Below are 21,294 nucleotides of genomic sequence, written 5' to 3'. Positions count from 1 at the left end.
AAAAGAAGGACTTCGAATGCATATTAGGTCACAGACAAGGCAACCAACGGAGTCTTTCATCTGCGCCAGCGTCCTGTTGACAGTCTTGTCCTGGGAAATCACACTTACTAAGCATCTCTACAGTGTCCCTCTATATGCTTTTGAACACTGGCTTATGCCTCGTAATGATTTCTGCTATAAAAACGTCCCTGCACACTTCCAGCCTGCATAACTCATGTATCCTTCAAATCTGGCATCCTTTCCGTAGCTCTCTGCCCTCTCTCCACTTCCATTTTCTCTGAAGAATGTTCACTGGATTAACTAAAAACCTTATGATTTCCCTCCCAGACAGCACATCCATCTCTCTCCCTGAAAATAAATTCCACCCTTTAAATAAATGGAACTTGCAATACCAAGATAGCTGTGGTTTGGTTACACTGTGTGCTCTGCCTGTGTTCAAAGGGCAGGATGTTACCACGCAGGCTAATTATCTAGATGGAGCTGTGGTTACAAAGTGGAGGATTTTAGAGACTGCCCTTTCTGTGGCCGACAATTTATCACAATTTGGTGTTTTAGGCTTAGTCCCAGATTGAGGACTAAATTATTTAAATTTTAAAGTCTTTGTTGGGAACAGTCATGTGGAATGATTTTTTTTTTTTCCTGCTCTGGAACCATGCAACAGAGGGGGAAAAAAAAAACATATTTTCACTGACCAAGAAACTCGATTTTTTTTTTATAATTCTTTTACAATTCAGAAATTTTCAGGACTAACTGTTGTAACTTTAGAAAGACTAGTATTCTGATCAGAATTAATTCTGTGTGTGGAGGCGTATAAGGGATGGGAGGCACCAATTTTGAAAGAAAATTATTAGTTTTATTTTCTAAGAGTGGTTGATTCAATTTAATGTTCTGCCTATGTACGATAACAATTCTAGAGACTTCATTTTATTATCAAGTTATTAACGGTTGTATGACTCAAATAAATGAAATGTCAACAATTGAACTCCTCAAAACAACTGTCCCAAAAGCTAGAAGGGAACACCAGCACTAAGCATGACCCCTAATTCCTTCTCAAAAGTCACAAGACACTCACACCACATGCAGAGATTCAGTTGATAAATATTTTAGTATACAGGAGAAATGGATTAAGCTCACATTTGACCCTTGATTTGGGGAATTTGTTTCACAATTTCTTATTAAAATACCATCGTGAATAATCTACTGACATAACAGCTTATTCATTCAAAGAGAATGCCAGCACAAGACTTGGCTTGATCTTCTCCCTATACACCAACCGAGTATATACAACCGGCCACACAGAACGGAGCGTGAGGAAAGCACTTCCGTGTGGTCTGTCCGTCCTCAGAAGTCACTGGCACACACATGCCTGCGAAGGGCTTTGCCTTCTGATTCCAGGAAGGGCCCAAGCCAACTGGAGACTGAAACACTGTACTTAACAGCTCAGATTTCCCAGTTTTCAAAAGTCTTGTCAGTTTTTCTAGTAGTCAGAAACACCCCACTATATCACCTGAGTTTCCTGTAAACCCTCAACCTCTCTAGGAGATCCCTGGGCTCTGATGAAATTTACAACAGAGGAGAAAAGGGGAGCTAAAGTTCAACCTTTAGTCCTCCCTGCCCTGGCTCCCACGCCTCAGGTCCACCCTAGGGCTCCCCAGTCCTTAGCGCTCTAATTCAGATGAGGGTCATTCAGGAAGCAAGTCTGTTTCTGTCTTTCTGCAGAACATGATTTTAACTTTGTGGGGTTTATGACCTAAGATGCTTTGAGAGGAGCCTAATTTTTATCACCTTACTTTATTAAGTTAGTTCAATTTATCTACAGAGGACCACTTCCACCACAACTACCCTGAGCTCACAGACTGGCAAGAACTGTTTCATGGGACGCCTTTGCCAATGCTTGTATTTATGTGGGCACTTAGGGATCCAAACCTGGATCTACTGTAAGACCAACAAGTACTCTTAATGGCTGAGCCATGTCTCCAGCCCATTCACTTGCCACTCCTACTTCAAAATCAATATTTACTGAATGACTTTGCAAGAATTTTAAGGTCACATGATTGTAGGAAAACATAATTCACAGACTATTTTATTTTATATTTTATTTTATTTTATTTTATTTTATTTTATTTTATTTTGAGAAAGGGTCTCACTGTAGAGTCCTGACTTAACAGTTGCTGTTAGACCAAGGTGAGTTTATTATCCTCACCAGAGCTCTGCCTGCTTCTGCCTCCTAAGTCCTAGGATTAAATACCATGTCTGGCCTTTACAGCCATGTTTTAGAGAATTTTCAATGACCTTCAGTTTTGTATTCGACCTTTGAATGCCCTTTAAGACATTATGCGCTGAGCTTTGTTTCTTATTTGGGTTCTTCCTTCAGTATCTCATGCAATACTGCTTTATCTCTCAAGGAAAAAAAAATATAAAGAGGTTTTTATAAATTCTATCCCCAACTATAAGACTGGAGATAGAAAAGCAACCTGAAGAATGAGGATATATTTAACTTTCCAAAACAAAAACCTTAATCATCTCCATTGTAAGTCCATTTACCTATGAAGGGTATAAATTCTCTTCACCAGAAAACATCAGAATTAGAAAAGACCTTGAATTCTACTAACCACCATCCTCATTCTGCAAGCAAAGGAAGTGATGCTCTGACTGGATGGGTGACTGAGTCAGACCTACAGCTTCGGGGCTCTGTGCTCTGAAGACAATCAGGACTTTCATTCGCGGAAAGGGAGAAATTCCACTTTAGAATGCACTCTTTCAAGGTTTCTCTTAAGTGTTTTGTAAGCTGTTTAGCAGCTGACAATATTCCAGTTAGGGAAACAAAGGGAGCTAATTACAGGCTTCAAATATGTGAGCTATTATTTTAAGAGAAAATATTCTCCAGATGTTTCCCACCTCCTTTGAGAATGGAAAGAGGAAATGAGCTTAAAGTCCAGCAGAAGAGATTCCGATTAGATATTAGGAAATCTATGAAGTGCTGTAATTGGTTACTCAGAGTATTGTGACATCTCCTCTAGAGACCTGTTGGAATGCGCTGCCTGGCCACTCATTTCAGGGGGGTTATGTGTGTGGCCCATTTTAGTGGCAAAATATAATGGACTTCTCAACTCCCATATGTCCCACAGGTCATGTTTGGTTGTAGGTGGATTCTTAATTATAATAGGATCTGGGGTTGTAAGTGAAGCACACAACTGGAGCTTAGTTTTCATCAGTTCTGAAATATGTAGAAGGAAAGATGAATTAAAATCATGAAATGTTTGTTGGGTTATCTTGCCCAATATATTCATTGGATTGATTGGCCAGGATCTGATGGGGTCATTTTATTTGGGTTCTGTTAAGCATAATCACATCCCCAGTGGCTTCACGAATGATATCACGAATACCTCATCTTAAGAACAAAGAGAATCAAACTCAATTCAAGATCCTATTTTATAATGTACAACCTCTCAATCAACAAGTCAGGTTGGTTGTGTGGAGGACATCGGGGATGTCATTTGATAGACCTGTGCCTCACAAAATAAGATGGGGGTATGGTGCTCCTAGAAGCAACCAACAGGAGTTTTAATTTTCTATCTTGAAATATAACAAGGACAAATATACGGTTCTGAATTTCAGAAAGGCAACCCATCGTATCAGTACAGGATGGGAAGATAGCAATGGAAAGAATCTAATAGCTTAACAGTTCTACAGATGCTGGCATGGTTATGCTTGCCTGTAATACCAGCACTAGGGAGGGGGGAGGTGAAGACAGTAGGATCAGAAGTTCAAAGGCATCCTCAGCAAGTTCGAAGCCAGACTAGACTACACGATCCTCTGGACCAAACAAATTAATTAATTATGAACTTACTAACAATATCAAAATTATTATAACTTCTCCAGTTCCAATTTTCTCATTTATGATCAATTTTATTCAGAGCTAATCTGGGCACAGCATTGAAAGATTCCCCAGTGATAATGCATCCCCACAAAAGGATTTAATTTTCAGATTTCAATGTATAAAAGAGAAAGGGTGTGATTTACAATATATGTCCTGTATGTGTATGTATGTGTGAATATATGTGTGTATATGTATACACACATATACATATATATGTTAAATGTATACCTATAATATATATACACATACATATATACAGGGTACAATATTTATCCTGTAATAAACAACTAATACATATTAATTTTCATCCATGCTGCTGCAACTAGGGAATATCTTGTTCACTGAGCCCCCACAAGTAGGAAAGAACACTACACACAACTTACATGTGAATTCCCTGGAAGGACACATATGTTCCCCGTCATTGCTTACAGTTGGTCCTATCTTCCTTGGAAACCGAGGTGTCATCCCATTCAGAAGCTCAGTCCCCAGTCCAGAGCAGGGTTTGGAAAAGCAATGCTCTTCCTCATCTGCTTTCTTTTTTGTCTTTCCCAATCACATCATTCAGATTTGTTGTATCTACATCAAACCATAATCCTCAAAATATTTAATATACAGTTCTCATGACAGGTTAAACGAAACTCAAAACTGTATGTAACATGATGACAAAGTTGATTTAAAATAAAGCCTAAAACCTTAATGTTTGAAAATTACATAAAAAGAACATTAATATTATGCTAAATTGTAACAAAACTGGTTAATAGTAGAAGAGAAGATGAGACCATAATCCTGAGAGTGATAATATCAGTTATGGAATAAGTTATATCTGTAATACTTATGTTACAACAAAGTTCAGATCTCTGGCTAACCAAGGAGCAGGCAAAAAGGTAGTCACATGACCTTTTGTTCCCTACCCGCTTTATTGAAAATATATTCTTTTCTCATTCGGTACATCCTTACTACAGTTTCCCCTCCCTCTAGTCCCTGTTCCTCCCACCTCCCTCCCTTTCATATCCACTCCCTTTCGGCCTCTCATTACAAGGGAACAGGCTGCTAAGAGATAACAACCAAACATAACAAAATAAACTATAACCAAGACAAAACAAAAAACATCAGAGACAAGGCAAACCAACAGAAAGCAAAGATCTCAAGAGAAGGCCAAACCCCTTTGATCTAAAATACTGTCCTGCCTGAAAATTATGATAGGGCAGTGGTGGCACAAAGCTTGTGGCAGTAACCAACTAATTTACAATTTCACTTAAGGGTCACCCCACAACATGGAATCCATTCCTGACACGGCTTAGGTATCCAGGAACCAGAGACTAGATAGTCCAGAGAAGTAGAGCAAAACCAAATACTACTACTGGTCTTTTGTAAAAAGCAATAAAATAAATCTTGATGCTATTCTGCTATATTCAGAGATTGATGCCCTATTTTAATTATTTATTAATTAACTTCTGTACTTATTTACTGGTATTTAAATACAGGATTTCTCTCTGTAGCCCGTCCTGGAACTCACTCTGTAGACCAAGCTGACCTCAGACTCAGAGATCCACCTGCCTATGTCTCCTTGCTGGAATTAAAACCCCACCATCACCTAGCTATGAGTTTAAAATACTAAGTCTTCCCTACAAATTACTCATTAAAAATTTTAAAATAACAAAGTTACATAACAAGACAATGGATTGCATTATCATTGTTCCCATCGTTGTTAATATCCAAAGGGAAAATGTCAGTGCTTTCTTTGTGTTAACAACCATTGTAGGGAAGATTGTAAGGAGTGGCTGAGATCTAGTAAACTATTTTGAAAGTGTGTCTCAGACTCAAGAGCTTTGATTATGAAGATTTGTTCATAGTTCCCAGCAGCTCCCCTCCCTCCCCTCCCAAAAAATCACAGTTTTGTTTTTTTCTAAAAACTCAGTCATATTGGCTAATGGAGGAAAAAAATAGAAAGTTGGTTACAATTGTGTTTAACTTTAAGTTAAATAATGGTGGCACAGAAGGCTTAAAACATAAACTAGAAATTGTGTTGGTCCAGAGAAAGTAGGTGCCCTGAATTGATTCACCCATCTCAAAATCTGTATTAAAATACTAATCCATGGCACCTTGGACTATATTTAGAGAGATGATAAAAAAGAAATTAAATTAAGGGTGACTACAATACAAAGACCACATGAAGACATAGAATGAAGACTACCAAGACAGTCTGCTTAGTAGAGCCACACCCCAACAATGCACTGACCTTGGGAGTCTATGCCTACTTAATAGTGGGAAAGTGATTTCTGTTATTTAGTTACCAGTCTGAAATGCTTCATTAGGCTTCATTATCCCCAGCACAACAATACAGTATGTTTGAAATCTGAGAGATTAAAAAACAATAATATCCCCTAAAGAGAAAATGAATGTAATAAAGATGTCAACATGCAGGTGATAGGCAAGGACGAGGGGCATACTTTTGAAACAATGTATTAGTGAAAAAGGCCCACAACTATACTGCAATAAATAGAATCATCCCTCTGCTCCTACATGGTGCCTTAAGAGAGAGTATTTTAAAGTTAGCAAAGATTGCTCAGTGGTTAGGAGCATGTGTTCTTACAGCTTTGGTTCCCAGCACCCATTCAGCAGCTCATATGTATCTATAACTCTAGTCCCAGGGCTTCTGAAAACCTAGTCTCTATGGACACCAGACAAGCATGTGGTCCATATACATACATGCAGGAAAACAATCACATGTTAATATAAAAATAAATGAGTCTTTTTAAAAAAATCTCAATATTCAAATTTTTACTCATAATTTGCTTCCCATGGATGTTTTCAGCTCGCACCCTTTCCAGTTTCTCCCACTTGAAGTCATTCTTGGGGGCTTTCCTCCACTCTATGCACTATGAGTTTGTGAACTGGTTCCTGTGTTGTTATCCTCATCACCAATGTGACATTGGGAGTTGTATGGATAGGATTAGGTCACAAGAGCAAAGAGCCCTTTGGATTGGTGCCCTAAGGAAAGAGCCAAAACAGGTCCTTCCCTTTCCCCCCACATGAGGGCAGAGAAGATTAACAGTGAGGAAGCAGTCCTCCCCAGACACCTATCATCTGGCCTCTTATTCTTGGACTTTGAAGCCTCCAGACCTTTGAGCTCCATTGTTTACCACACCCAGTCTGAGATGCTGCATCGTGAGAGCTTTGATGAACCAATGACAATGGCCTAATGTATATTTGCTAGAACCTGAGTAGATTAGACACACCCACTTAACTTTGTCTAAGGCACTTGTATCCAATATTCACAGTTATCTCTACTTGTTTATCAGCTGTCAATACTAGAAAGCAAGTTCAATAAGGTAAGGCTCCATCTTTTTTTTTTAATTAATCATTGTATCCTTTGATCTCTACCCAAAAGAAATTAAAGCTGTAGCTCAATAAATAGGGGTATCTAATGAATTAATTGCTCTGGAAAGCACAATCAAGAGACAATTTTCTTTAAGACGCATAGAAAAGCAATTATAGGAAATTCTACCTTGTTTTCCTTTTTTCCAAGGCTCTTGAGGCCCATGTCAAGACAAAGAGTGGCCTGGCAGATAAGAGGGACTTGTTCCCACTAGACCATAGACGTGTATGTATGCACAAAACTAAGTTAGATATAGAGCAAAGACTGAAGGGTAAATATCTAATTATCGTTTTGTATAGCAATCCAAAATTTCGTGAGGATAAATAGACAAAAGGTATGCTCACAGCATCTAAAATAATATGTGTCATGTTAGTCTGGTGTGTATATCATACATGGAGGAAACGAGATCTCCTTCCAACCTTGTCCAGCTACAGGAAACATTCAGGAAGATTTTCAAAGAGATGGGGATTGGCAATTCTGACAAGATAAATGGCGGCATTAGTTCAACAGGTCTTTTGTTGTTTGTTGTTGTTGTTGTTGTTGTTCTATTTAATAAGCGTGTTTTAATGCCCATCCTTGGTTTGCTTTATTCAGTTTACAATTATCACTATTGCAGTTACTCTCACTCTTGCTTTGGCTAGTGACTTCTTTTGAAAGTCTCAGTTGGTTTTGATTTGCCTTTTTGGCTGTGCTCCATACCTTACATCTAAACGGTGCTTTTCAGCTAACAAAGAATTCATATTATTGTATGTCACAGCTCTGAGGAGTGGGCAGAGGTTGTCCTTTCTGCGTCATGGGTAATAGAACTGAGGCCTAGCGGAGATGAGGGATCTGCCCAGGGCCTAGGTATGGAGAAGTGCAGAGCTTACTCAAAAGTAAGTTTTTTGAGTTCTAGAGCGTATGGCATATGGCATGAGAGTGATAACTAGTCTACCCAGCTGGCGGAGACGCCTTGTCTACATCTCTACACCCATTAAATATTCTTATCGTCATGTAACACACACGCACACACACACACCAATCATAAAACAACTACAAAACAAGGAAAATAGCAGAGAAAACGCACAGCATACTGTGCTCTTCAGAAAAGGAAGAGTGGCGCGGGCACCTACTACCATGGTGTCTCAGCAGGGCTTCTAAGACTGCTTCTTCCCGGTAGGTGTTTCCCTTCTGTAGCGCTTCTGATATTCTTCGAATGATGTGAAAGAACCACGATACCACGTTGACCACCAAACCTCTCCTCAGGGACCAGAAGGAAATTAGTAGGGATAAGTCAAGCGGTAAATTCCTCCATAAATTTTCAAGTTAAAACTGAGCAAAGTTTACTTAAACAAAGAGCCAAAGAAATGGTAGAAGGCCGACTGGATGAGGTGGTTTGAGAGAGAGGAAGGCCAAGCCAGTGAAAGGAAGTAGTGTGAGAGAAGCTGGGTCCTGCTGAGCCCTTGGGATTCACCTGGGCTTTTAGGCATCTTGTTCCCTCGCTGGTTTTTTTAGCATTTCACAAGTGTGTCCTGGCTTAAAGACAATTTAAGTTTAAACAGCCCATCAAGTGTGTTGCTGGAAAGGCAAAAGCCAAGCATCTAAGTCTATTCCTAAAGACAGTACCACACGTTTAAGGTTCGATAATGGAATCCGTTCACCTCAAAAGGCAGAATTACATCCGAATGAAGTGCCTAGCTGGCTTCTATGTCAGTAGGTATTACCGCATTTCTGGTATGAATTAACACTTTCAGATCACTGGTGAATACCTTAAAGGTATCGGATATTAAAATCAGGAGGGATGTAAAAAACTAAGACCTACTTGTAACAGAGGAAGAGCTGGATGGGACTTGTTTAACTATTCATATCTGGAAAAAAAATAAAGCCAAAGAACCAGTCTTGGTGGGGGGCTGGGGGACCAAGAGTGTGTCTAATATGTTGCATTTATGTTTTAAAGAAGTTTCTCTTGTGCTACATATTTGTAAACTATCTCTGGGCGGGAAAACAAACAAACAAACAAACAAAAAACATGGGGAAGCAATGAGCAAAGTTACTGCTTCAAAAATAAGGGATTTTAAAGAACAGGAGTTGATGGGGAAAACATGTTATTTTCTCTGTCTTTTGCTACCTACTCCTTAAAGGTGCACACATGTATCATTTCCAGTACAACAGTGTAGCTCCCTGAGACCGGAACTCACTGACCACGCTATATTCAACCTTGCATTCTCCGGTGGGCCTAGCATGACTTCTGATAGGAATTTAATAAAGAAAGGTCAGTTGAACTTTTACCATAGATGTTCATGTACACCAGAAATAAGTTACTATTCATAAAAATAAATCAGTATTCATTTTCTGGCTCTTTCCCAATGGTTTCTAGTAAGCACTTAATCATTTAGAGGGACAGAAACGAGCAACGTTCTGACTGCTCCCTCTCACCAGCACATTTATTATTCGTTTGCTTGAAATAAACAACTCTTCCTTGTAACCATGATGATTGTATCACAGAGAACGCTTTGTAAATCATTTTCATGACTAATGTTACGTCACTAATTCCCTAGAAGAAAAAAAACCGATTCATTTGTATATTTGGAAAAACGGGAAAGCAATGAATCTTCTGGTAAGAATTCACTTTAATTTTTTTTTTCCTTTTTCTATTTAATTAACCAATCCTTTTGTATTCTGTTCAGACTTTTGGAGTTACCCTTCAATAGGATATTACAAATTCAACACAGATTTTCTAAAACAAAAAAACAGAAAACAGAAAACAAAAAACAAAAAAAAAAAACAGGATACTATAATCCACAATTAAGTTAGGCAGGATTATAAAGAAAAGCTCTCATGGGGAGGGAACTTAAATTGCTTGTACACACGTCTTTTTGAGGCGTTCCAGGAAATAGTTGCATTAAAGATTGTGAGGCTCTTGCTATGTCTCATTCTCCAGCATTGTGACACTCTCTAATTTTTAATTAGTCCTTTAATAAGGTGTGAGTTTACAGCAGTTACTCAGAGGTAGTTCGAGTTCAGCCAGTGGATGGTGGAGGCGGGGAGCACCAGACTTCCAAGTGTGTCATGCGTGCCCTCTGGTGTCCATTTTCCCACATTGCATTTTTCTGAACTGGTCTCCAGCCTAGAGTCTTACCAAGCAGAGGTCTCCTCCGGCTGATTTTTATAAACAGATAAAACCCATTTATATTTATTCAGTTAACTGTTGACTTGCAAAGAGAACCATTAAATAGCTTAGAAACAGATTGTTCTTGTGACTAGTCAGAACTATACAGTCATCTCCCTGTATCTTATTTATGCAATTAATTTACTTTGTAAACTCCCTTCGCTTCATAAAACTTCAAAGATAAGCTTTAATGGACTCTCAGTGCAGTTAGCCAGATTCTGAACCAGTTACTTCATAGTATTCAAATAGTAGGAAAAAGTGCACAATCATGATGGTAGTTTTTACTATGACCTTCTGGCATTATCAAATGAAATGCTCTTTCTCTGTAGTTTTTGGTGTTGCTGTTACACTTATTGTACATTCATATTTATATGTATTTACGACAAATTTAAGCATCCAGAAAAGCATTTAGTAGGTGGGCAATCTCATCTCCTGTCATAACCTATACATTTTAACTGTTTCCACTTTAAAGTGCTACCCAGTTGGAAGACTGCCCCCATTGAACAATGAGTTAAAGAAATAAAACTCAAGTTCTCTCTTCCAAATTTTGATGTAGCTCCTACATGATCAACCAGGGCTTTACAGTCCTCAATGCATAGCTTTTATAAAATGGCCCAAGGGTCCTGGTGCATTTCCGGGCAATATATCAGCATTCCAGCCAGCAAGGATGCAGAAAGGGAGACGCTTGCTCGCTGCCTCCAGGGGACCTTCTAGGAAGGAGCATCTAGTACAATGATATTCAGTTGACAAAACTCGTTCGAATCACCACACCTACCTGTGTGTCTTCATTGTTTTATCCCAAGCTACAAATCAGGTTTTCTGACATTATGGGAAATTTGAAGAATTGGTATTTGGAGAAACTAGCAATCTCTAGATTATATTCCAATAATTAATAATTGCTTTCATTTGACAGATTCCACTCTTCTGGCATTTGTTATAATTCTTTTCTTTTGTCTTTTATTTATTTATTTTACACTCCAGATTTTATTTCCCCTCCCAGTCCACCCTCCGACTGTCCCACATCCCATACCTCCTACCCAACCCCCTGTCTCCACATGGATGTCCCCACCCCCACTCCCACCCCACCTGACCTCTAAACTCCCTGGGGCCTCCAGTCTCTTGAGGGTTAGGTGCATCGTCTCTAAATGAACACAGACCTGGAAGTCCTCTACTGTATGTGTGTTGGGGGCCTCATATCAGCTGGTGTATGCTGTCTGTTTGGTGGTCCAGTGTTTGAGAGATCTCTGGGGTACAGATTAATTGAGACTGCTGGTCCTCCTACAGGGTGGTCCTCCTCCTCAGCTTCTTCCAGCCTTTCCCTAATTCAACAACAGGGGTCAGCTGCTTCTGTCCATTGTGTGCAAATATCTGCATCTGACTCTTTCAGCTGCTTGTGGGGCCGTCCAGAGTGCACTCATGATAGATCCCTTTTTGTGAGTGCTCCATAGCCTCAGTAATAGTGTCATGCAGGTAGCATCTTCCCTTTAAGGACTTTCTGACAGTGGAGACTGTGGGTTTCTCCACGTTCCCTAACTCTTCTGTCTCTAAACAGAGAGCAGCCCCTTGGCCTGGAGGTGCTCACTGTGTTGGTGTGTTCCTTTCTCCACAGGTGATGGCTGTGCCACCCAGGCCTCTACAGCTGCTGGGAATACTGTTCATCATTTCCCTGAACTCTGTCAGACTCATTCAGGCCGGTGCCTACTATGGAATCAAGCCTCTGCCACCTCAAATTCCTCCTCAGATACCACCACAAATTCCACAGTACCAGCCCTTGGGCCAGCAAGTACCTCACATGCCTTTGGGCAAAGATGGCCTTTCCATGGGCAAGGAGATGCCCCACATGCAGTATGGCAAAGAGTACCCACACCTACCCCAATATATGAAGGAAATCCCACCTGTGCCAAGAATGGGCAAGGAAGTGGTGCCCAAAAAAGGCAAAGGTAACATCATATTGAAGAGTTTCAAAATAGCAGCTCTCCAGATTTCTAAACTGTAGGCATTGAGGAGAAAACTATATAGACACTTTTTTTAAAAAAAAAAAAAATTGTTATTGCTGTGAATCAAATGCCATTTTTTTTCAAGGTTCAAACTTAAAGATACAAGGAAAAGACTTTCAGGCCAGGTTATCCAATTTCAAGTGTTCAGCCCTGAAATTATATACATGCAAGCAACACTAAATTGACTCAATGGGTTTTACTTATAGGTTTATGCATACATATATTTATGTGTATATATATGTAAATATATATATATATGCAACCATAATTAAAGAGAAAAAGAAGCCATGCATCTGTGAGAAGTTGGATGCACATGGAAAGAACTGGAGGGAGGAGATAAAAAGGAAGCCATGATGTAATTATATTTTAATCTAAAAATAAAAATTAATTCAGGGTTTGATCCTCAGCATCATAAAAAGTATAATTATAATCTATTTTTGGCTTTATTATTTTAAGTAGCAAAAGATCAGTGCATATTTATCCACAGTCTATCCTTATGTATATTATTAATTTATCAGCTATCTGTGGTGTGAACTCTGAGCCAGATGCAGGAAGTTGATGGAGCAGAAGGAGCAAGATACAGGGGTTAAAGAAAGGTGACAAGTCAGTCTTCCATGCTAAGAAACAATGTCTTCAGGAACTTATATAAAAGAAAAATACGACGAAACATTTCACAAACTAGGTGATTCAGTTAAAAGTGTTCAGCACTGGTCCAAAGTACTCAAGTCAGGCACCAAACCATCAGGAAGCTAAAGGGCACAGAAAAACCTCTCCGTTACTTTCTAGGAATGTGTGTTGGGTCTATTACAGCTACAAAGTACCTATTACTGTGAACTACTTTCCCATAGACTCAGCTTGCTTATCTGGAGTTCTCAGAAGCACGGCATCTGGGCGGGGGGGGGGGGGGGGGGGGGAAGGGCATGGGACCATCAGAGCAGTGATCACTATGAAGGAAGTGGAGGTCAACTCAAATGCCCCCCCCCCCCCCGGCAGTGGCAGAAACCACTGCTCTGGAGAACCACTTGACTTGACACTAATAAGCCTAGCTGCCTAGAATCCAGAAATCAAAGAAAGCTATGAATGCACGTCCTTGATCTTTAAAATAAGACTGTTGGTTGAATCAGTGCCATAGGGCTGAGGAAGCTCTAAAGCACTGAGGGGTTTTGAGTGGTCCCAGCTGCCAGTCATTCCAGATGCCCAGGTGCGGAGGACTGTGTTCTAGGTACTGTGCATCAGGCTACCCGGCCAATAAGGTGTGATACTTCAGGATCGGGGTGTGCGCCTGTAGTGAGGAGGCTGAAGCAGCAGGATCAATCACAAGAGTGAGGCCAGCCTGGGCTCCACAGTAACATATAGTGCCAAAATGATAATAATAATAACAGCAACAACAACAAAAGCCGGGCGTGGTGGCGCACGCCTTTAATCCCAGCACTCGGGAGGCAGAGGCAGGTGGATTTCTGAGTTCAAGGCCAGCCTGGTCTACAAAGTGAGTTCCAGGATCAGCCAGGGCTATACAGAGAAACCCTGTCTCAAAAAAACCAATAATAATAATAATAATAATTAGGATGCATCCTCGGACTCTCCCTTGATTACAATCTGCTTACCAATACTATATGTAGTGTGTGTTAATGCAGATATTCCTCAGAGTTTTACTCTTTAGGAGCTGGCACACCTTTGAGGCAATCATCAGGTCTTTTTTTCCTTCCCTCCTTGCATGGCCTGCCTGGCTTCCGGTGCATCTCGTAATCAGATGATTATTCCTATCCAGCGAGAATATGATTTGCGAGGTTCTCTTTTGTTTCCTGGCAGTAGTTCTACAAATAGCACAATCATAAGATTTAAATGCTATGTATCGTTGAAAGATGACTTTGGAACCACATATTTCTTTTCTTTATATACCCTACTCTATTCCCAGTAGCACACGACATCATCCAGAGTCTTTTGCCTGCAAAGCACAGCAAGCATACTCTCACGTGTGCTTTGTAATTCGGCATCAAGCATGACAGCTCTCCTATCTTTTCCCTGGTTATGTAGTGTAGCTGTATTAATCTGGCTAACATAATAGAGACACAGGAATGCTGGCAGCTTTAGTCACCCACTCATAATGTCATTGTCCGTGTCAGAAAGATAAACAGAACTTCCTGTTCCTAAATGAACCTTCTTTCCTTGTTTAAACTGCATGCCATCCTAAAGTGTCTTATTTGCTTCTGATCAAAACCCTAATTTCCAAGCAACATAATTTATTCCAAAAACTTATATTTGAGGCTTGAGAAATCCTTACAGTATGCCAGAGAAAACTAGGCAAATTCATTGGACCTAGGAGACAGATGTGGAGTGAGGTTTATCAGACCACATGCAAAATAAGAGGCTTTTCTTTTTCCTGGGTGCATGGGAGAATAATTTTCATCACCCACTTCTCAGCACACGAGCAAATATTTAGTCCCACATTATTACATTAAAAATAATACAAGCCAGCCAGGCACAGAACGACAAGAACCATAAATCTCATTAGCATGCAGCAGTGCAGAAGCAGAGAATAGAATGTTGGTCATTCTCATAGCAGACGCTAAGGGATGTAAGGAATTGAGGAGAGGGGTGGATGGACAGGGCAAGAGACAATAGGTGCAAATCATAAGGCAGCAAGAATATGGCTTTGATTTTGTCTACTTATTTCTAGGTCTATTACCAAATGTGGTAAATATAGTTAGTAATTCATATTTAAAACTAAGAATAACTTTAAATGCTGTCCCAACAAAAATAAGTATGTAAAGTGACAGAAATGTTGATTAGGTTGGGTTAATTATTCCATATTTTATTTTTTTTTAAGATTTATTTATTTATTTATTTATTTATTATATGTAAGTACACTGTAGCTGTCCTCAGACACTCCAGAAGAGGGATTCAGATCTCGTTACGGATGGTTGTGAGCCACCATGTGGTTGCTGGGATTTGAACTCCTGACCTTCGGAAGAGCAGTCGGGTGCTCTTACCCACTGAGCCGTCTCACCAGCCCTCCATATTTTATTTATAAATTATACCATCACTTTGAAGCCCATAAACATATACCATGTCATTCATTGATTTATAATGAAATCTTTAAATTGATAAGGAGGTCATGGGAAAACACAATATAACATTTAAGTAGAAAAATGTTAAAAAATAAATAAAAACAGAGTATGTCTCCAACACTCTCTAAAATACACACAAATGTGTGCCTGAAACACATGAGATGAAATTTTCATGTCAAGGGGTCATCTCTGCTAAGTGGGCTTGGTGGAGATGCTCCCACCCCACCCCCACCCTCCATACCCGTTATACAAATTCCACCTTCCCAAATTTGGTACAATGAAACACAACAGGATCTTCAACTTTTGTGCTTGGAAAGTTTTTGTTAAATTTATTTTTCAGCCTTTAAACTTTAACCAATGCTGACTATGTAAGCAGCTGCATGTAAGAGTTTTCAAAACAGCAAATACATCACAGAAACTGACAGCTTGATTTTCTGGTACCGTACAGGGAAGGCTTAGGAAGGCGACTGTATTATCTCTAGTCTTCCCATTCAATACACAACAGGCAAATGTGTCGAAATTAAATGACTGCTATTACTTCTTTATATTAAGAGATAACAAATATCCCCTGCCCCTTTCTCCACTTTTCCAGGAGAAGTACCATTAGCCAGTTTGCGCGGAGAACAAGGTCCCCGTGGAGAACCTGGACCAAGAGGACCACCTGGGCCGCCAGGTTTACCAGGTCATGGAATGCCTGGAATCAAAGGAAAACCAGGGCCCCAGGGATATCCAGGAATTGGAAAGCCCGGTATGCCTGGAATGCCTGGGAAGCCAGGAGCCATGGGAATGCCAGGGGCAAAAGGCGAAATTGGACCCAAAGGGGAAATCGGACCTATGGGAATCCCAGGGCCACAAGGGCCTCCAGGACCTCATGGACTTCCTGGCATCGGGAAACCGGGTGGGCCAGGGTTACCAGGGCAACCAGGAGCAAAAGGTGAGAGGGGGCCCAAAGGACCACCAGGACCTCCCGGCCTTCAGGGTCCCAAAGGAGAGAAGGGCTTCGGGATGCCTGGCTTGCCAGGTCTGAAGGGTCCTCCAGGTATGCATGGCCCTCCTGGACCAGTTGGACTACCGGGAGTAGGAAAACCAGGAGTGACAGGCTTTCCTGGACCACAGGGTCCCCTGGGGAAGCCAGGGCCTCCAGGGGAACCCGGACCACAAGGCCTTATTGGTGTGCCAGGAGTTCAAGGACCTCCTGGGATGCCTGGAGTTGGAAAGCCAGGTCAGGATGGGATCCCGGGCCAACCAGGATTTCCGGGTGGTAAAGGAGAACAAGGATTGCCAGGGTTGCCTGGACCCCCAGGCCTCCCAGGGGTCGGAAAGCCAGGTTTCCCAGGACCCAAAGGGGACCGGGGTATTGGGGGTGTTCCTGGGGTTCTTGGGCCAAGAGGAGAAAAAGGACCCATAGGTGCTCCCGGAATGGGGGGTCCACCTGGAGAGCCAGGCCTACCCGGTATCCCGGGTCCCATGGGCCCTCCAGGTGCTATTGGTTTCCCTGGACCCAAAGGAGAAGGTGGAGTTGTAGGACCACAGGGTCCACCAGGTCCCAAGGGAGAGCCTGGCCTCCAAGGCTTCCCTGGGAAGCCAGGTTTTCTTGGTGAAGTAGGTCCCCCTGGCATGAGGGGTTTGCCCGGTCCTATAGGACCCAAGGGAGAAGGTGGTCACAAAGGGTTGCCAGGGCTTCCCGGTGTTCCAGGGCTGCTTGGACCCAAAGGAGAACCTGGCATACCCGGGGATCAGGGTCTACAGGGTCCCCCAGGGATTCCAGGGATTGTGGGACCTAGTGGCCCTATTGGACCCCCTGGGATTCCGGGCCCCAAAGGAGAACCAGGCCTCCCAGGGCCCCCTGGGTTCCCAGGTGTAGGGAAGCCAGGAGTAGCAGGACTTCACGGGCCCCCGGGAAAACCTGGTGCCCTTGGGCCTCAAGGCCAGCCTGGCCTTCCTGGGCCCCCCGGTCCTCCAGGGCCCCCAGGCCCTCCAGCTGTGATGCCTACACCATCCCCCCAGGGAGAGTATCTGCCAGATATAGGACTAGGAATTGATGGGGTGAAACCTCCACATGCCTATGCGGGCAAAAAGGGCAAGCACGGAGGGCCAGCCTATGAGATGCCTGCGTTTACTGCCGAGCTGACTGTACCTTTCCCACCGGTGGGGGCCCCAGTGAAGTTTGACAAGCTGCTCTACAACGGCAGACAGAACTACAATCCGCAGACGGGCATCTTTACCTGTGAAGTCCCGGGTGTCTACTACTTTGCTTATCATGTTCACTGCAAGGGAGGCAACGTATGGGTTGCTCTCTTCAAGAACAACGAGCCCATGATGTACACATACGACGAGTACAAGAAGGGCTTTCTGGACCAAGCATCTGGAAGCGCAGTACTGCTGCTCCGTCCCGGAGACCGGGTGTTTCTCCAAATGCCTTCAGAACAGGCTGCTGGACTCTATGCTGGGCAATATGTCCACTCCTCCTTTTCAGGATATTTATTATATCCTATGTAAAAAAAAAAAACAAAAAAAAAAACAAGAGAAAAAATAAGAGATTTAATAGAAGAAAAGAAAATGACACACCAAAAAAAATTCAATTGAAAGCAATGCTTCAAAACATTTATAATAGTTGGAAAGTTATATTTAAGTGAAAGTTTGGACCATCATGTACAAATAAAAACTAAAACGCATGTTTAGTCCTGTGCACAGCAGATTGTAATGGGATCATGGGAGGGAGGTATGGATGAAGTACCGACACGTGTGTTGTACCCAGCCGACTCATTAGCTGTTCCATGTTATATGATTTCATAACCTGCTTATTCAAATCAGTCAAAATATCTCAGTCTGGAACATCATCGCTAATGAACATTGTTCATTCTTTGTGCTCCCTTGTAAAGGTGTTTTTGAATATGTCTTAAGAGGTTGATGGTGAGAGTTACATACTGTATTTATTTGCATGCTTTCCTCTCTATTTCATGCAGGTGTTTTGCTGTGGGATTTTGGAGGGTTCTTCTGTAGTGCAGGGTCCATGGTAATCTCTAGTTCAAAGGATATTTCTCTGTGTTAGAGGCAATGCTTTGAGCTGCAGGACTACCTAGTCAGAATTGTGTGTGGATGTGTGTGGTGCCCCCAAAAGAAAAGGTATACCAATGGCCCATTGTGTATCTGCTCAGCAGTCTATTTGCCTAGCAACTGGGTGAGATGCTAGTATGGGATGCAGGTCAGGAGATGCTAGACTGGGATGCAGGGCAGAGCCCACAGGAGCTCATAGTTAACTCAGAGTCATTAAAATATCAACCCATCTAAAGGGTTTCAGTTTGGAATTTTCTGTAACTTTTCTTTTTTCCTTCTTCATCCTTCCACATAATATATAACATAGCCTAAGCAATATAAACAAATCTTTTTTACAAAGCCTCCCCTCAAGCAACTTTGCCATTTCATGAACATTTATTATTAATAGCAATTATCAGTTGTGTAAAATAAGACAAAAGCACTAATCTGTCCACAGAGCCAAGTGTAGTGAGGTTTCACCTTGTCTGTACCTGTCTTCGTAGCTGTCATTTTTTTCCAGTAACTATGAATTTTAAAACTATGACTTATGCCATGAGGTTCCAAAGTCAATGGTTTGGATTGCCAGAATCCAAACCATTCTTTCTTTTTTTTTAATTTGGGGAAAAAATCAGAATTAGGAAAAATTATATTTTAAAAGAGTAATTATAAGGTTTGGTATTTAAAAGCAGACATGTTGCTTCCAGCAATAGGGACTACGGTTGTAGGAAGATAATTGTTTCTTTAACATCCGCCTGAGGAAGAGATAGCTGGAATGTCATAAGCCATAGCACCTCAGGCCTATGACGCCACTGCACGCTTAGCACCACAGCCAAAACATGTTGCAAAAGAGAAAAAATTTTTTTTCAGATTCTAATTAAGGCACATAGTAGGTTCTTTGGGTGATGCTCAAAACACAACCAGTTGAACGTTTTCTGTTCATCTGTTCTTGTTTGCTTAGGGGAATAATGTGGAATGAGAGCAATAGAATGTATTCTACTTTTCTCAAAAGTTAAAAACCAGGAGCTGAATAGAGAGACATAGATTGGAAAATGCACAAATAAATACAGTATAAAGCATGGTCTATTTAAAATCTGAATTATTTTTACCACCATAATTCTTGTCACGGCTTACTATTGGTCTTTTCCCTTTATGAGGCACAGACACCATTTTTTCTTGAATTTTTTTTTTAAAAATGTTTATTAGCACAAGGTTTTTCATTCATTGTTAATTACACAAGAGCACCTTCGAAGCCAAAAGAATTTTCTACCAAACCTTCATTTGCAAAGTAAACAGCATGTCTTTGGACAGCTTTCCTTGGGGTCGCTCCTGAGGACACTGGCTTATAGCTGGTCACTATGGAAGTCATATGGGTCCCTCGCTCTTTCTGCTCAATAGCTACATTGAAATGGTCTGGCCAGATGGGTTGTAAAGTTGCTTTTATCTGTACATGTATGGTATTTTAGTTTCCATAAAGAAAGACAGAAATTATCTCTTAAGTTAAACCAAATTTCACTTTTTGAGATATCTTCCAACTTATTTATTGGTTGTTATTCAATTGCCTGCCTGTGTGTGTGTGTGTGTGTGTGTGTGTGTGTGTGTGTGTTATCAGGCATATGCTTCTAAGCTTTTAAATGGAGGAGGAGCAAAATCTATGCCAGATACTGTATATTCTACCATGGTGCTAATATCAGAGCTAAATGATACTCCATTTAATTTAAAGAAGAGTTTTAAATAATTATCTATGTACCTGTGTTTCCCTTTTGAGTTTTGTCCATCATGTCCACAGTGGTGTGAAAGTAAGTGAATCAGGTATGTGCTCTACTTTCTAGGGACAGTACTATGATCACTTTTTAATCCAAAATTAACTAGAGCTTTTCCACGTGAAATGGACCAAACTGGCATTGTTCTATTTAAACAGAGAGTTTTAATGCAGTATGACGTCCCACAGGGGAAAGGAATGTCTGTAGAGGACAGTTGTCCTCAAATATTTTACAGAAACAAAGAATGATGAAAAGACCGGTAACTTGCTTGAGTTCCCATGAATAGATTTGAGACTGAATGGCAAATCAATTTTGTATTTAAATTTTTTGTACTGATTTGAAAAACAGATCATTAAATATCTCTAAAAGTATGTTTCCTGCCTTGTTCATAACATCCAACTGATGCTATTTGAACATAAAGTGTTTCTTAGTAACACATTGTAGTAATCAGCCACTGAATACAGGGTCTAAAAATAATCACAGCTTGAGCAGGACAGATTATTCCTCTTGAGTTTAGTAACTCTGTAAATAAGCAGTCCAGATCTCCTCAGTGGACCTAGTCATTACCCCACATTCTTTCCACATTCTTGTCTCTCTAACCAAGTGTGTTGGCCTCCCTCCCCATTGGTGGGAGAACGTGAACCTTAGCAATCACATGCCAACCTGTGGGAGGTTCCAAACCTTTTATCTTTAAGAAATCCAACCCAGCAGCTTAGATTCCACCTTCCATACCAGCAGCCCGGAATTTAGTCACATCATAAGTTGCAAGACATTAGTAGTTCTCAGTCAGCCCCTGCTGAAGTAAAGGCCAGGAGTTCTGTTCAGAAGAGAGAAGGAAGAACAGACCGTACCCTCCTGTATTGGCCAACCTCACCATCATGGAAGAAATTGCCGTAGATCTCTTCAGGAGACAGCAGTCTTCAAATACTCCAAGTTGAGGGAAAATAGTTGTGAGTGGATCTTCCAGGCTGAAGCACAGGTGTTTCAATAAGTTAAAGTGCTGGTAAGAAAAGCATTCTATTGTGA

At 41.1% G+C, this 21,294-nt stretch overlaps 1 protein-coding gene across 1 annotated transcript in view; it reads left to right on the top strand.

Moving 5' to 3' along the window:
- Positions 1-20,610, top strand: part of Col8a1 (collagen type VIII alpha 1 chain) — a 134,878-nt gene extending 114,268 nt beyond the window's left edge. Inside the window, exons 3-4 of the mRNA XM_021185178.3 lie at positions 12,017-12,347; positions 16,065-20,610. Coding sequence (XP_021040837.1) covers positions 12,020-12,347; positions 16,065-17,971 — 2,235 coding nt within the window. The 5' untranslated portion in view covers positions 12,017-12,019 and the 3' untranslated portion in view covers positions 17,972-20,610. The remainder of the gene's footprint in view (positions 1-12,016; positions 12,348-16,064) is intronic.
- Positions 20,611-21,294: the final 684 nt, after the last annotated feature.

Source organism: Mus caroli, unplaced genomic scaffold (genome assembly GCF_978045245.1).
Source record: "Mus caroli unplaced genomic scaffold, Mus_caroli_1 scaffold_17, whole genome shotgun sequence".
Lineage (NCBI taxonomy): Eukaryota > Metazoa > Chordata > Mammalia > Rodentia > Muridae > Mus > Mus caroli.
The sequence above is the reverse complement of the archived record's forward strand: the minus strand, read 5'-3'. Positions and strand labels throughout refer to the sequence as shown.